This window comes from Mustela putorius, unplaced genomic scaffold, assembly GCF_011764305.1.
Source record: "Mustela putorius furo isolate JIRA1106 unplaced genomic scaffold, ASM1176430v1.1 tig00000151_pilon_pilon_pilon, whole genome shotgun sequence".
Taxonomy (NCBI): Eukaryota; Metazoa; Chordata; class Mammalia; order Carnivora; family Mustelidae; genus Mustela; species Mustela putorius.
Genome location: NW_025421296.1, coordinates 5,172,794 through 5,189,705, shown reverse-complemented (window position 1 = coordinate 5,189,705; position 16,912 = coordinate 5,172,794). Strand labels below are relative to the sequence as shown.

General features: G+C 36.9%; 1 protein-coding gene across 2 annotated transcripts in view; it reads left to right on the top strand.

Moving 5' to 3' along the window:
- Positions 1-16,912, top strand: part of NKAIN3 (sodium/potassium transporting ATPase interacting 3) — a 610,689-nt gene that overhangs the window by 342,493 nt on the left and 251,284 nt on the right. For both annotated transcript variants that reach the window (XM_013046102.2, XM_045075743.1), the window contains exon 3: positions 3,543-3,623. In XM_013046102.2, the coding sequence (XP_012901556.1) occupies positions 3,543-3,623 (81 nt within the window). The remainder of the gene's footprint in view (positions 1-3,542; positions 3,624-16,912) is intronic.

Sequence of the window (16,912 nt, the reverse complement as noted above, 5' to 3'; positions counted from 1 at the left end):
AGTCTAACATATTGTGCATAATACTGTATCTGATTGATGCACATGTGAATAAATGAAAAAATGTTCTTTCTGGTAATTGGAAAACAAGCTCAGGAAGTAAAAATAATTCATGTTATAGACTAATTGCTCAATGAGGAAGAAATAGACTGCAAGACTTCCAAAATTCATTTCCCTTAAAAAAACACTGAACTATCTTTGTAAAACCATGAAATATTCAGGAAGCTACTTAAAACACATGGACATTTTTTGTTTCTTCTAGGCTTTATTTATGTAAATTAGGATTTAAAATATGTGTACTGAACATAGGCAAAGTACAACAAATAAATAGGTAGCTAGATAATTATACAGAGTAATTTTTTATATATATTGGGAAGTTGTTTTCTATACTGCAAGTATATGTATCTGGATATATGAGCATATAAGCATGCTCCATGATAACCAGAAGGTATTTCTTAAAAATGGAGTCATTTCCTTTTTAATTCTTATTTCAGTTGAATTATAAATAAAATAACCCATGTCAAAAAGAATACATATATTGGGTGCCTGCATGGCTCAGTGGGTTGAATGTCCGACTCTTGGATGCAGCTCAGGTCATGACCTCATGGGTCATTGGATAGAGCCCCATGTCTGGCTCTGCACTCAGCGAGGAGTCTACTTGAAGATTCTTTCCATCTGCCCCTCCCCCTACTTGCTCACGTTCTCTCTCTCTCTCATAAATAAATAAATCTTTAAGAAAAAGAATACATATGTTGTCTTAATACTTCCTGTATAGGTAAATGCCTATGGATGTGTTTATATCGCTTTCCCTATATCTCTATGTAGAGGCTTGTGTCTCCAGTGCAGGCTGACATATATCGTTTTCGTGTCATAACTGTCCAAAACTCATTCATACAAATACTTTTTGTTGTGAACAAACCAATATCATAAGAAAGAAGCTTACAGTATGGCTTTTAAAAGCATGTTTATATCATGCAAAACACATTAGTTGCCAAGTGCAAAATAAATTGTTATTCAAGTACATCACCAGCTGCAGAATTATATAAATGAAACTAATTTTTTAAAAACTGACAATTTGGTGAATTGGTCACTTGATGAGTTGCAAAATTTGGTGAAGTAGTACTTCTAAATTGTTCCATGGTCCTGTGCCTAAGATCTTTTAAAATGAAACCTATCACGTCATACTTAAGGATCTCAGCTCTGAAGTCAGAACGTTAGAGCTCCTCTTCCAGCTATGACACTAAGTAGGTGATCAAATGATTTCTCTCTTGCTTGATTTAGAGTGATGGCTGAATAACCTGATCAATATCAAGTACTTAGCACAGTCCCAGGAACATAGAAAGTGCTTAACACAGTACCAAGAACATAGAAAGCAGCAGAATAATAGCTCATGTTATTGTTAGGAATTAGCAGCTGACATTTGGAATCTACTCAGCCTGATAATTTTATCTTTGAAGGTTCACAAGTGGCATGAATCACTTCAGTCACTGAGTCAGTGCAGTGATTTTTAAACAGATTTATTTTATCATGTATTTGTTAAAACCATGAGTGGATTATCTTTTTTAAAAGAATACTTAAACGTCTAAGTTCTCTGTCCTAATAATTAATAATCATATAGCTTTGCAATTACTTTTATTTATTTCCTTATGTTAGTCTTACTTTTTTTTATGTCTTTACTTAACCTTTATCATTGGCTTTTTTTCTCATGACTTAGCAGTCTGCACTGTTCTCTCATTCTGATGGACTCGTAATGAGATTAATTTAGAAGGAAAAATGTCAGATACCGATTAGCAACAGCTTTAAAATTTGTTGTGGTTATTGTGACTTGATCAGTTTGCAAAAAGTTGAGGATGAAGATTAGCTATTTTCACTATTCATAGGAACATTTTGTGACTTATAAAAGTGTATTTCAAGGCACTTGGCACATTTTAAAAACTGTCTAACCTCATTCACATCAGAAGACTTTACTAACAGAAAATACTGGCAGCATCAACAATATCTACAAATACCAAAAACCTCACTGTATATTTTAATTTGTGTTAACTTACTTGCCAACTTCTTTAAATTTCCAGTGATTTTGGAACCTTAACTCATAATAATAATAATAATAATAATAATTAATATTATTATTTATAATATAATATTTATAATATAATATATAATATAATTATATATAATATAATTATATAATAATATAATATTATATAATATATAATTATATAATAATAATTATATAATAATTAATATTATTATTATTTATTATTATTATTCATAACATAACAAAAGTAAAACCCCCTTCACAAAAGATGATGTGACATCAAAGGTAACCACTTATAAAACTTTGCACCTACATGAGATTATTTTGAAAGCCTTTTAAAAATCATAAATGACAGAAAGATACAAAACGTAAATTAAATTTTATGAATAGTTAAAAGCTTTTGATAAGGTTTCCGATAGGAACGTGGCATTTTACACAATGTTTAAAATTCGTAATTTTATATTTGAGACAGCACAGAATAAGCTAACGAAATGATTTCAATAATTATTTTAATTTAACAATAGCATGTGATGATTAAAATCACCGCTAAAAGCAGCAATTTAATTAGTATGTCTGTTTAAGGAATTAAGGATTTATAGATTTTTGTGGTACAGTAAAATGAATAAGAAAACCATTGTATTACATTTCCAGAGTGAATTCCATCCTCAGTCATCCAAGCTAGCCCGTATGTCAGTTGTACATCTCAGTTTCTTCAACCGTGATTGGGTGTATTGTGCCCTAAGACCTTCTCCACAGATGAGTTTTGATCCAAGGCTACCTTAATTCAGACTGACCAATATTCTCAGGAAAGGCATTTCCTAAGACATATTATGCTAATAAAACCAATTAATCAGTAAGGCAATCATGTTTAGAGTCTGTTGGATGTGACTGGAAGGTATAAACCCATTATGGAAATTTCTCATTTGTTTGGTCATCCTTCATCCCATTTCTTAATTTTTGCATATTTTGAAAAAATATTTTACATGATCGCTTTGGAGACATACCCACTCCACTCATACTAAAATTGTTCAATAGGGAAGTTTGTTAATTTTACTCCAAACATCTATTTTCAAACATGGTCTTTTCAGAGATATGGAAGTGCCGGGTTTTGACTAACATTCCTAAAAACTTGACAGGTTAATATTATAACTAAAAGATAGACAAATAACTCACAAAAATTTGCATAATTGTATTCCCTGGAAAAGCTAATACTCAGAAAACAGAAATCAAGTCAGCACTTGGATTTAACTTTATCTGCAAGCCAGCAAAGCACTTTAAAAATAAATCTAGCTTTATTGGCATCTACTGAAAGCCGAAGAAACTATTGGATTTTTAATTTCTAGATCTTAGGGGACCTCATAAGGAGCACTCTTTTCTGAATGCACCCTGCTTCTTCCCAGAAGACTTACACTTATTGACATTTTTATTATTGATTTATTTAGTATACATGACTTCCATCTCTACATTTTTTTCAACTCTTTCTCCCCCTTACCCCCTTTCTTTCTAGTACACAGTATGGACTGCCCTCTGGGTCACCTGGAATGTGTTCATTATCTGCTTTTATTTGGAAGTAGGTGGACTCTCTAAGGTAAGTTTATCATGCTTTTAAAGTACACTTTAAAAAGAGTACACTAATAAATAATTATTATGACTATATGTATGTGTGTGTATAGAGTGTGTGTGTGTGTGTGTCCGTGTGTGTGTGTGTGTGTGTGTGTGTGTGTGTGTGGAGAGAGAGAGAGAGAGAAAGAGAGAGTAATCTAAGTAACTCTAGAAATGTAATACTAATCGAAAATAAGTTTGGATACTGATCAGAAAAGAATGATCTTGGGAGAGTGTTAATTTAATGGGATTTCAAAATTTCAAAACTGGCATTATGGTGGTTTATTAAGCTGTACTGAAACTCAGCTTTTAGTGTATCCTCGTGTCCCGCTTAAAGAGGCTTCATGTTACAATGACAACAGTCCCAAATATTAAGTGAAAAATGGTTTCGAGCATTCCTATAATTTAAAGTGGAAATGGGGATTAATGAAAATGTTAATATAATCAATATGAATAACAAGTCGCTATCTTTGCTTCAATACGAATTCTGAAAAAAAAAGTGTGACAAAGGATGAAAGCCTTATACGTGTAGTTGGAAGGTCACTTGACTAACAACTAAGTGCATCTTGAAATTCTGCTCAGACGAAGAGAGCTGTTTTGATGCAACATGTTACCAGCCTCATTTCTGTCTGTCTATGACTAGTGTCAGCAGAGCACACAATTTTCACGGTGACTCCTGCAAAACCAGCTTTTGATGGCCATCCCAATGTAAAAGCATCTTGAGTAAAGTTTCTAGCTGGGTGTCTCATACATTTTCCTCTTAAACCAGCACAATTTTTATTTGCAGAAATCATAGAGAAGAAATGGAACAGTATAATTACAAGAAGAATAAGAAAGCTGTAGTTTTTTTGTTGTTGTGTTTTGTTTTGTTTCTTTTTTTAGATTTCTCGTTATCGACTCTGTGTCTGCTCACTTACTCTATTGTATGATCGTCTGAAAATGTCTGTGTAACATAATGGTCTCCTACAAGCATTTGCAGCTTTAGATCTTAGAAATTTGCATAGGCCAGCTCAGACTCAGAATTGTAAGGCTCCACTGAAGTCCACTAGAGTAACAAAGAGTTTTTGATTCCTCTAAGCAGCAAAACTCCCTGAAAGATTTTCTCCAGAACCTCCCGAGTTGGTTACTCTTGATTCTACACTATAATAACTTTATAATTAGAACTTGTCATCATTTTCTCACATTGGCAAATGTTTCTGGGAGCCAAAAATGACATTGCTAATACTGACTTTTTTACGAATGCACAAGTACCTACCTTTAATATTTGTGCTATTAATCACATTCTATCTCTAATTTTTAAGACAGAAAAAAGTACTTAAATCAGTGCCTTGCTATCTTCTGTAACGTGCAGGTTATAAAGTAATTTTAAAATGCAAATTTTGTGAATATAATAAATGTGAATAATAAGTTAAGCATAGCATTTTTCAAACCATGGCATTTTATAACTTGTAATTTGAATGGTCATTTTAAATCATTACTGTATGGGGTAGTAATTCTCTTCTATTTTCTTCCATATAAACCAAATTTTCTGGTAAAATATTAGACCAGAAGAAACTGATCCTGTGGAATTGGTAACATGGTACGCTCAGAGGAAACTGAACTTCAAATCCTAAGTCTCTCTCAAATCTTGTCTTTAGGACTTATTAACCACAGGCCCTTAGGCAAATCATTTAACCTCGTTAAGTCTTGGTGAGAGAGAAAAACGGGACCAGTTTGCCGATACATGGTAGTGGTAATCAACTCTTGTGGGGTATGAAGGATTGTTCTAAGCCCATCATTTATGGTGACTCAGGTGATCTTCAAAACAACCCTCGCAAGTGGTAAGAAGGTAATAGCAGTCTTTGTTCCATACCAGTCTGTTTTCCCTCCGCTGTGCAAGGTAACTTCAGCAAATTGCTTTTTGTAACTGCCTTTCTAATATCAATATGCCTGTTAAGGGTTTTTCTCTTTCTCATTTCTTTGGGGGCGAGGTTAAACACGACGGATATACTAGGCCCAGTCTCTCATGTCATCACGCACTCAAATACCATTAGGCAATTAACCAACTATTCTAGGTCATTAAAAGGATAGATGACTCCAAAGATTTTCTGTTGTTCTCCTTCTAGTAACTGCCTCAAAGGCTGGGAACACTTCCCTGGTTAGCCACAGTTGAGCCTCAGTTTCAGTTTAGGAAATCTATTCTGAAAACTTGAACCGAGTTAAGGACATTTGAAAAACCCAAGCCCCTCTGCAACCTTTCCAGACTGGTCTGCAGTTTTTATAAGAAATTCCTTCTCCATATATGCTGGGATGTACTTTTTTAGAGCTATTTCTTGCTAGTTTGTGAAGGCATTTCTTGGCATTACCCACTTGAATAGACGAAAAGAAGTCTCCTTTGGCCTGGTTGTTTGCCTAAAATATCCATTCTAAAATAACAGATCTTTTCCCCAAAACTGGATTCCGATTGATTTCCACCCTATCTCTTCTCAGTGTTATTCCGGTGATAGGAACTGCGTAACCATTTTTATTAACTGTTAGTGCCCACTGTTGTGGGCATGGACAATTCTACATTTGGGCTCTTATAGGGATTCTTTTTTCTCTTTTTAAGACTTTATTTTTTATTCAACAGAGAGAGAGAGGCAGTGAGAGAGGGAACACAAGCAGGGGAATGGGAGAAGGAGAAGCAGGTTTCCCACTGAGCTGGGAGCCCAATGCGGGGCTCGAGCCCAGAATCCCGGGATCATTTCCTGAGCTTAAGGCAGATGCTTAATGACTGAGCCACCCAGGCGCCCCCCCACCTCCATGGGGATTCTTGATCCCAACATCCAGATATTTTTCTCCTTTTTAGCTCGTCTGCCAATCAGCTGTGCATCATGTGTTTGTCACTGGTTTTGAGGGTCCTGATTCTCCTCAGATCTTCCAGAACTTGAAGGAAATTGCTGGATTGTTTTTGAGGAAGGTGTACATGTGTGGTGGGATCAGCGATAATTATGGGTCTGCATTTACATAATCTCCTGGAGTCTCTGTTTCCTTTGAGGAAAACCGCAGAAATAATTTTACTGAAGTGTTGAAAGTATTAAATAAGATAATGCATATAAAGGACTTAGAAAGGATCTTGGTTGGCAAAGAGTGAGGTTTCGGTAAATAGCGTTTCTCATAATTGCCATCAACATCATCATCTTTATTATTATTGAAGAAATTAACAGACATCATGATTCTCATCCCGAAGCCTTCGGGACGTATATTTATTACTATGCAAATGCTGTAACAGGAAAAAATGTAGGACTGAGTGACTTGTTTAAAAAATATGTAACAGTCCCTTGTGATAGGACCTCCGATCTGCATATTAACTTCACAGCTGTAACACTATTAATTAAATCCTTTCCTTCAACATGTAAATGGCTTTTTTTGAAATACTTCTGCAGCTAGATTCTCCCGGTGTCCCTACTGTTCCCCTTAGGAGAACTTTATGCATCTTTGGAAGTCTCTAAGGCTGTTTTTCTGCCACAGTTTAAGATCACCCAGGGCACAATTAATAAGTTATTGCTACTTCTTCGGAGGTTGCAAGACTTGAAATCATTTTTTCCTCCCTAGGAATACATTCAGAATGTAAATATGAAAACTCAACTCATTTGCTACATTTAAAGAGACTGCGAAATAAGTTATGTTAAGAACCAGGTTGTACTTTCTTTTTAATTCCAAAGAAATTGAAGCTAATGTCTTATGCCATGCTCCTGCTTACTCTGACGTGTACCAACTTTCAGCTAATATTTCTTCTAACCTCTTTTTCTCAAAAGGTGAGCAGAGCTTACATGTTGCTATCCTAGAGAATTTTGAGTGTGTCCCATTTTCTAGAATTCAGAATGTGCACGAGCGTAATTTAGACAGAAAAATGAATGTCAACAGGTTCCATGAAGATCTTACTAATCATCTGCTTTGGTCAGGGGCCTTTCAAAACTTATAAACAAGGGTGGGGAAGAGACATAGGTGCTTTGCATTGTCTTCACTCAAAAGGAAACCTACCTTCATTTTTTCCCCTCTATATCATGTTTTAACAACTGGACTTTTTCCATTGGGACCTGATTTGTAGGTATTTTGATTCTTAAGGAACTTTTAAGCCATTTCCCTAGTGGCAATAATAGCACTCTCTGGTTTTTGGGGGTTTCTGTTGTTGTTGTTATTTTGGTTTTTTGGACTTAAATTATCACCATTTCATACAGAAGCGTCCTCTTCTCTTGTGAGATTCTTCAGTTGAATATTTTCCCTGAGCAGCCAGGCAAGATCAATGAGATAATTTTTCTTTTCAAGGCTCATTCTTATTACCTACTGTGAATTGTTTCTCTGTACTTACTGAAAAAATTCTCTCTTACTCAAGATTCATTTTCCTTCAAGGTTGGCTTCTTCCACTAACTGTGGCTTTGGACTGGCACTTTCAAGTAGAAAACTTTTAGAGTCAATTCAGTTTTGTACAGGAGCAATTGCTTAGGAAATAGAACTTCAGTTTCCTTCCACTGTCTACAGTCTATCAATTATTTCTTACAAACGGACTAAATATTTTTGTCTCAAAGAATTCTTATTCAGATGACAGTTTCAAACTAAATCAATGATGTATAGTATATTTCTATTTTATTTAAATAAATGCAACTTACTGAATCTAGCAATGAATGTTAAACTTGGGTTTATCTTTTCCTTTTCGTGATTTCTTCCTACGTGGCCATTTTTCAAAAGGAATCTTGAAATATGATGTTTACAGAGGGGTGAAGCTAAGGGCACAAAATATCTTTATTTGAGAATCATGTAGCAGCAAATGATACAGGAGCATCCTAGAAACCCAGCAAAACTATGCCTAAATTTGGAACCTCAAGAATGGTATCCTATTAACTCTATCGTGAAGTAAATGTCATATCTGTATCAATGAGACACTGGGAAAATGCATAAATTCTTTCAGCTCCCTAGAATAACAATTTCAGGAACTGAGTTAATATATTGTTATATACTTATCCTGCTATCCAGACAGAATGTTTTTGTCTGTGCTATTGACTGGGGAAGATGGAAGTGGTGGAGGATATCTACCCAGTTATTAAGGATTCATAAAGGAAGAGCCATCACAATCTGCTTCCAGGCATTAAATTGACAGAAGACCCAAAGACTTGCAAATGTTTATCTTTATGTTTGGTTCCTTGTGTACCATTCGCCTTTTATATCTAAACCCTTTTTTCTCCCCAAAATAATACAATTATTTTTTTTTAAAAAGGAAAGCAGCATAAACAGTTATGCATTTCTTATACTAAAAGACTTAAACTATACTTTTTCTTTTGGCGTGGATCTAAGTGAACACAACTTCTTAAAACAGAATCTTCAGGGTCCCTCTTTGTGTAGGAAGATCATTGTTTTCCCCTGTAGCTTCTTTTCTATATAAAGAAAATCATAACCTAGTTTAAACTTAGTACTTTATTTTTCATAAATTTCATCAAATGCAAAGTTTTTGAAAACATTTGCTCTACAAATATCATTTGCCCCTACGTTATAGTCCAATGACCTATAGAAACTGAAGCGTGCTTCTTAATAGAGGTTGCGGGGTGGGTGGTGTCAGGAGTTTTTAATCAGAATTTTGTGTGATAATCTTATGCCCTTCTGTAGCGGTTCAAAGAGGTTGTGTTTTTTTCCCCCATAAAAGCAGATGGATGTGAGATTAACAGTAGTTTTGTTGGCTATATGACTAGAATAACTGTATTGAATAAGGATACAGGAAAAAAGAATTGGAAAACTACACAGAAGTGCTTTTTAAAAAAAATTTTGTAGTTTATTCATATTCTTATAATGAACATATGCCTGAAGTCAACTTTGAAAGAAAGGTAAACGTGGTACCTGTATAGCGTTTATTGTCTCAACTCATTGGATTATAATTATAAAATAGTTTTATTTCTTTTAGAGTGAAGGGAATCTCAACTATTTTGGCTCAAACCCTATTTCCAATCCTTATTACCTGGTATATAGATTCTGTGGTAGATTTGGTCATTAAACACTAGTCTCCTGTCTGATTCAAATCTGTGGTGGCCTCACTAGAGCTGTCCATCCTTAAGGCCTTCACATACCCCTCTCTTCTCCCTTCTTGTGTCTCCACTCCTCTGGGAGAGGAGACAGGAAGTAGTCAACTGCTTACTTCACCATCTTATAGCTGCTGTGGATTCTGGTGGATTCTGACATCATGCTGGCCTTAGTCTTTCCAGCTGTTACTAGTGGCTTCGAATATGTCGAATTCTCCTTAAAATTAAATAAATAAAATTCTCCTTGAATGACATTCATTTTTAAATTATTTTATTTATTCATTTGAGAGATAGGGAGAGAGAGCATGATGGGGGTGTGCAGAGAGAAGTAGATTCCCAGCTGAGCAGAGAGCCTAAAGGAGGCTCTAGCCCAGGACCCCAGGATCATGACCTGAGCCACCCAGACGCCCCTAAATGATCTTTATTTTTATTTTTTTAAGATTTTATTTATTTATTTGACAGACGGAGATCACAAGTAGGCAGAGAGGCAGGCGGGGGTTGAGGGGGAGGCAGGCTCCCTGCTGACCAGAGAGCCTGATACGGGGCTCGATCCCAGGACCCTGGGATCATGCCCTGAGCCGAAGGCAGAGGCTTTAACCCACTCAGCCACCCAGGTGCCCCAATGATCTTTATTTTTAATAAACCTTTAATTATTCTAATATCTGTAATTTGTTAAGCCACGGGTTATATAAATTAAGGCATTCTGAGTTGACCATGCCTGCTGAATTTCCATGTAAGCATGATCTTTAAGAAAACTTTGTTGCTACAGAGACCACATTTTTATAGCTTATATTCAAATGCTTTGCTATGTTTTTAAAGACAATTTAAAGTAGCTACTGCAGAATTTTTGATGCAGTCAGTTGAACATAAGACCATTTTAGAACAATGTGTAGAGTGAATAGAACATGAGTAAATGCCATTACGGTTTTGGGATTTCTTGCTGTGATGTTAATTAGTTTGTTTTGAAGACACAATCTTTTTTTATGAAACGTCAATTCAGAGTACAAGCCTGGTGATGAAGAATTTCAGGTGACATTTCCAGTGTTCACAAGATTAAAAAGAGAGCTTGATTGGTTGCATTTATTTACTATTTATTTATTTATTTATTTATTTTTATTTACTTTTTAAAACCAGAATAGCAGCCTATATCATGAAGTAGTTTTATAAAATAAAACACCACAGGGCCAGATTACGACTAACGAACCTTAAGCTCAAGGACCCCGTACAAACAAAGGAGCCTGTGATAACAATTACTCAACACTACTCTCAGATGAAGGCAATCACAAATCATTTACATGCTTTGTATCAAATTCTCCTATGTGACCTGGGGCGGGGGACCGTCACAGGTAGCAGTGGTAATATCTAAGAAGTTCTCTTTGCACAGAGAGTTTCTCTTGTGCTGTGAATGGTATGAGGAAGTGTGGGCCTGATGCCTCAGACTGATTGGGAGCTTGAACTCAAATGGCCCTAAAAGTATTTGTACATAGATCTGTCATGGCAGCCGCCGGGAAGCCCAGTGTGGTCCCACCAGCTGCTGTGGCACACACGTTCTGGATCCCTGGCTCAGAAGGGACGAGCTTGAGAATGCAGGATGATGAGAACAATAAGAAAATCAAACCAGATATATAGGAGAAGATGTGAAAAAAATGATTGGTCAGGAGATTACTGGCAAAGATGACAGGTAGGAAAGGAGGTCTGTTTTGCTTTCTCTTGGTGCAGGGAGCGCTAACAGAATCATTCAGAAGTCTTTGTAACGACCGGCCCTTTAGTACAAAGGTCCTTGTAAGTCATGTCTGCCCGCCAGCAGAGCTGGCTGGGAGCCAGGCTGCAGCGCGCACCCACCGGGGGACAAGAGTCCGGAGGCAGGAGCTATTTCAGCTCTCCATGTCCTCTCTGAGGACGGACAGTGAGGACAACAGAGAAAAAGTGCCCAGAGCAGGGAACAGAGGCACAGGAAGACAGGATGAAAGGGGAACCAGAAACAAGCCCAATGTGTCTGGTAATCAGGGATCAGGCTGTATCTCTTCCACCGTTTGGAAGTTCTCGGCTTTAGTCTCCTTCCACCTGATTCTTGACTCAGGAATAACAGAAGTCAAGCAGCAATAGCCATCCAGCTGGGTTGACAGGAATCATTTGTGCTACAATAAGCACGTTCAAGCATCTGGCACTCGGGGCTCCCTCGGAGGGTGGGCTTTTGGGGGGATCTTCCAGTTTACTACAAAAACCAGACGGAATATTTCACATTCAGATGAAAGGTGAAGTTGAAGAAAAAAATTAGGGTATTAAACAAGTAATTCTAGTCTGTTCTTGTGGAAGCTGGTTTGACTCAAGCTCTCTTAGTTGTGGAATCTGAGTAACAGTAGTTCTTAATTTACTAAAAGTATAGAAATTTTAAAAGCACAAGTTTCTCAGATTAAAATTAAATGGAAGAGGCAAAAATTGAATGAAATTTAGAGAACTGAGAATTTAAAGGAAGGATACCCAATTGTTGAATTAATTTCCAAATGGGAGGTCAACTTCTATGTAGATTATGTCATTTTCCTAGTTTTCTACTATATTCATCTAATTATGTTTTTGTTAAACAAACGGTGGCTGAAATTTCCAGTTACTTTCTATTATCTCTATTCCCCCTTCTTTTGATGAAGAGTCCGGGAAAACCCTGCTTTCCTGTGAGACAGAAGTGGTAAAAAACATGAATCTCTTTCCCCCTGTAAGAGTCTAAGTTCTGGCCACTGAGATAGAAGCAGAAGAATTATGAAGAACTTCTGGAAAGGCCACTAAGGAACCCATACAGTTTAGAAACAGGCCCAGCTTTAGTAACTTAAAGCATACAAATCTTACACTTAATATAAATCTTACAGTTCTTCTGTGGGTCAGAAATCCTACGAGTCTCAATGGGCTAAAGTCAAGATGTCAAATAACTTCTATGTAAAACAGTATGGGAGTTCCTCAAAAAATTCAAAATAGATCTACCATAGGATCTGGCAACTTCACGTCTGGGAATTATCCGAATGAAATGAAATCACTGTCCCACAGAAATACCTGCACCTCCATGTTCATTGCAGTATTATTTATATCAGTCAAGACATGGAAACAGCCTACATATCTATGTGTCCATTGACAGATGAACGGATCAAGAAAATGTGATCAATGTCTGTATGTATTTGATATGTATACACACACACACACAGGAATATTATTCAGTCATAAAAAGGAAGGAAATCTTGCCATTTGTGACAACACAGATGGACCTTAATGACATAAATGATGCTAAGGGAAATAAGTCAGGCAGAGAAAGATACTGTATGATCTCACTTGTATGTGGGGTCTAAGAAAACGGAGTTCATAGGTACAGAGATGGTGCTTGCCAAAAGTGGAGCTTAACGAGTTGGAGAAATAGGTGAAGGTGGTCAATAATTACAAGCTTTCAGTTAGAAAGTTAATCAGTTCTGGGATGCTAAGTACAATATGATGACTGTGATTGACAGTACTGTATACTTTATAGTTGAATTTGCTAAGAGAACAGATCTTAAACATTCTCATCGCAAGAAAAAAATTGGAAGGGATAAATGTCAACTACATTTATTGTGGCAATCATTTTGAAATATATACTTCTATCAAATTATCATGTTGCACACTGTAAATGCAGACAGTGTTATGTGTCAATTATATCTCACTAAAATGAAGGAAAATAAAATAAAATCAAGGTGTCAGCAGGGTTGTATTCCTTTCTGGAAAATCTAGGGAAGAATCTTTTCCTTCTCTTTTCTAAAGAGGCCCTCCACCATCGTCAGTGCCAGCAATGGCAGCTTGAATCCTTCTCATTCTGGCATCTCTCTGATTTCTGACTGCCGGGAAAACTTCTCAAATTTTAAGCACTCAGGTGATTAGATTGGGCTCACCTGGATAACACAGGTTAATCTCAGCATATCAAGGCCCTTCACTTCAATCACTTCTGCAAAGCCCTTTAGTCATGGAAGGTACCATATTCATAGGCAGTGAGGATTAGGACATGGACATATTTGGGGGCCATTATTCTATGACCACAGTGGTGAGAGCCTTCTTGGACTAGGAAGTGACCCTGAGTACATTAGCCATGAATGAGAAAAAAAATGCAAGACAAAGTAAAAAGGAGTCTTGGGAACCTTGTAACTCTATGGATTTTCATACTACCCTGAGCTGCCTATGACCAGAATTCTTTTATAATAGAAAATGTGTTTGGGGGCTTGATAGGTACAGCCAAAAACAATGTCTAACTAATCACATATAATTCTATAGATATTTTTACTTTGTATTTACTTAACTTGAAGCACTGTGCCAGGCACTGGAACTATATTCATTTCTTTTCCTCATAAAACGTCTGTATCCTAGGAACGACACACATTAAATGAGCAATAACAAGAAAATAACAATAACAGTGTTATAATAATGAAGGGAGAAGAGCACGGAATCACAGAGCAGGAAATAAATAAATAAATAAGTAAAGTCTTCACCAGGATCCGAAGAGGTGTCCTCAGGAAGAAGGGATGGGGATTGGACACACTCAGTGAAAAACAGCATTACAAGTACTACTGAGCTGACCTTTCGCAAACACAGACGCTGCTACTGACATACCATAGGTGAGAAACATGCTTTGAGTCTTAAAAATCTCCTGAAATGAATTTGCATCTATCCACCCACCCCCATCCTACACTCTTTTCTCAGACTCTCTTCTGGCCAGCAGATACTGGTGACACAATTCCATGGAATTATATGCATCAGAGCCAAGGTCACTCCCTTTGGGAGGTTGTTCTTATAGGGACATGCTCTAAACAAGGCAGTTATCAAGTTACAGATCATGACTACTAGTGTCCTGGACAGCCACAGTCAGGGCAGGCACAGTCAGGAGAAAATGCCAGGATGTTGGGAATCCTTTGGGGATGATCTAAAGTTAATTTCCCTGTGCATAAGTGAACAAATGTGTTCCTCAAATGCAAGAACTTTGTACCGTACAACTGCACTATTTAGCTTGGAGCCAGTACTGATTCAGAAAGTATTTCAAGGGGACGCCTGGCTGGCTCAGAGCCTCTGCCTTTGATCTTGTCAGGATCCCAGGGTCCTGGGATCAAGCCCTGCATCATCGGGCCCTCTGCTTAGTAGGGAGCCTGCTTCCCCCTCTCTCTCTGCCTGCCTCTCTGCCTACTTGTGATCTCTGTCTATCCAATAAATAAATAAAATCTAAAAAAAAAAAAAAAGTATTTCAAGGAAGGGTAAATATGCTTTTTGAAAAATCCCATGTCTGCTCCTAAAAGAAAAATGGTATTAGGACACCCTTTCAGAACAAGCATTCTCCCCCCACATTTATTTTAGCAACAAAAATTCAATTTGGTTGAGCTGTCTGGGGAGTTGATTTGACCCTGTTTCCAGAACAATGAACAATGGTTTGATGGCATCATTTCGAAACCGTCCATCTGATGCTTTAGTTTGTAACATATAACTCATCATTTTTTCCCTGCCTTATAATTATGGAATTAATAGAGAAAACACTTCCTCAGTATACTGGAAGTATAAAGGGGTATTGAGGCTATTTTAAGTATTAATGTGAGAAAATATTCTGTCCTGCTTCAGGACAGCATAGGAAGCAAAAATGCCAGTTGTGCAGTGAGTTGTGCTCACCATTAACTGAGATACTGAGACAAAGAGCATTATCATTTCCTGTGTACAATTAATCTTAGATGTTGGGAGTGTGAATTTCTCTGCAGTATAAAAGGCAGGCAGGCTACGGTCCCTAATCAATGACAGAAGAGCCTAGACATTGGGTGATCTGATGAATAATTTAAGCCTGATTTGTTAACTGTGCAAAAGTGAAGTTAGCCGTGCAGGGGAGACACATTGTCAATTGCCAGCAATTTACTATGTTTTTGAAAACCACAGGCAGCAATTTACAGAAAAGATTAGGCCAGTTACTGTACACGTGTGACATTTTCTTGATTTAAGATGTCATCCTGAAAGCTGTTAACTGACAACTGGAATTTGGAATGAGGTTATAAAGTTTAGTAAAGAACTGCTTTTATCTAAGAATCTCTAGGTTTCTGCTCTGGGAGACCCCTGAATCCACACCTCCTGTTGGGATTAACGGGGGGGGGGGGGGGGGGGGGGGGTATATGCAAATGAGTCCTGTCAGCGAGGTGTGATGCACCTTCTCTCAGAGCCATTAAGCACCTTTGCATGACTCAGTGCGCTAATGCACTGGCTCGTCCAGGAGAAAGCATGGTAATGGGCCGTTATTTCTTGGAGAAGGAATCGTTGTCCCTATATTTCTCTGGTCCTGTGCCATCGAGGAGGTGTGATCACCTTCATCCTGTACCGGGAGCTCGCTTTACAGTTCTTCATAAGAAGCTGATTAAAGGAAAATCTCCTTTTTATTACTGTAATTTCTTTCTCCATTCTTTTCCCTTTGGGGATTAAGTCAGTAACAATAATTTCTTCATATTTGAACTTGTAAAAAAGTGAAATGAAGGTAGTCTTCACTTCCAGAGGAATTTGAAACTCTCAAGTGTACTGAGGGATGACTTCTATAGAAGAATGCCACGAAGTAGTGTCTCATGGTTTAAAAGTGATTAAACATAACCCGTGACTGGTCATTTGGGGAGCTGAACAACAACAACAAAATGGACTTTGGATGTATTTTGAAATTTATTCCCAGTGTTTACATTAATTAGTTAAATTCTCTAAGGGTTTCTAGCAAGCTTAAGCCTTGCAAATCAGAATTGTAATTGGAATTCCTATTGTAGAATCACATAGGTCAACAGTAACTTCCTTTTTTTTTTTTTTTTTTTTAAGAATTTAGCTTTCCATATGAGAAGTAAGTCAAGACTTCCTATGTGTGTGATTATCAGCAATAACATCAATCTGAAAACTGAGACAAATTCTTTTTTTCTTCTTTCCGTGTTCTCTATTTGCCCATCTTGCTGGGTCTATAAACTCCTTTACAACCTGATTGCAGCTCCTGTGTGTTGCTTTAATAATGTTTTTTCCACATTATCTTTTTCCCAAAAGGAGTGAAAAAGTGATAAGTTTCTTTCTCTTTTCCATGTCCAATAGCAAAGGCAAAATATGAAATGCCAGAACATTACCATAACAGCCAAACATTCAACTACGTAACAGAGATTCATATTAAACTATAACTCTGACTTTCCCCAGAAGTTTTTTTTTTTAATATTAGAAAAAATTAGTACAATGAAAGTCCACATGAATGGATTACTTTTAA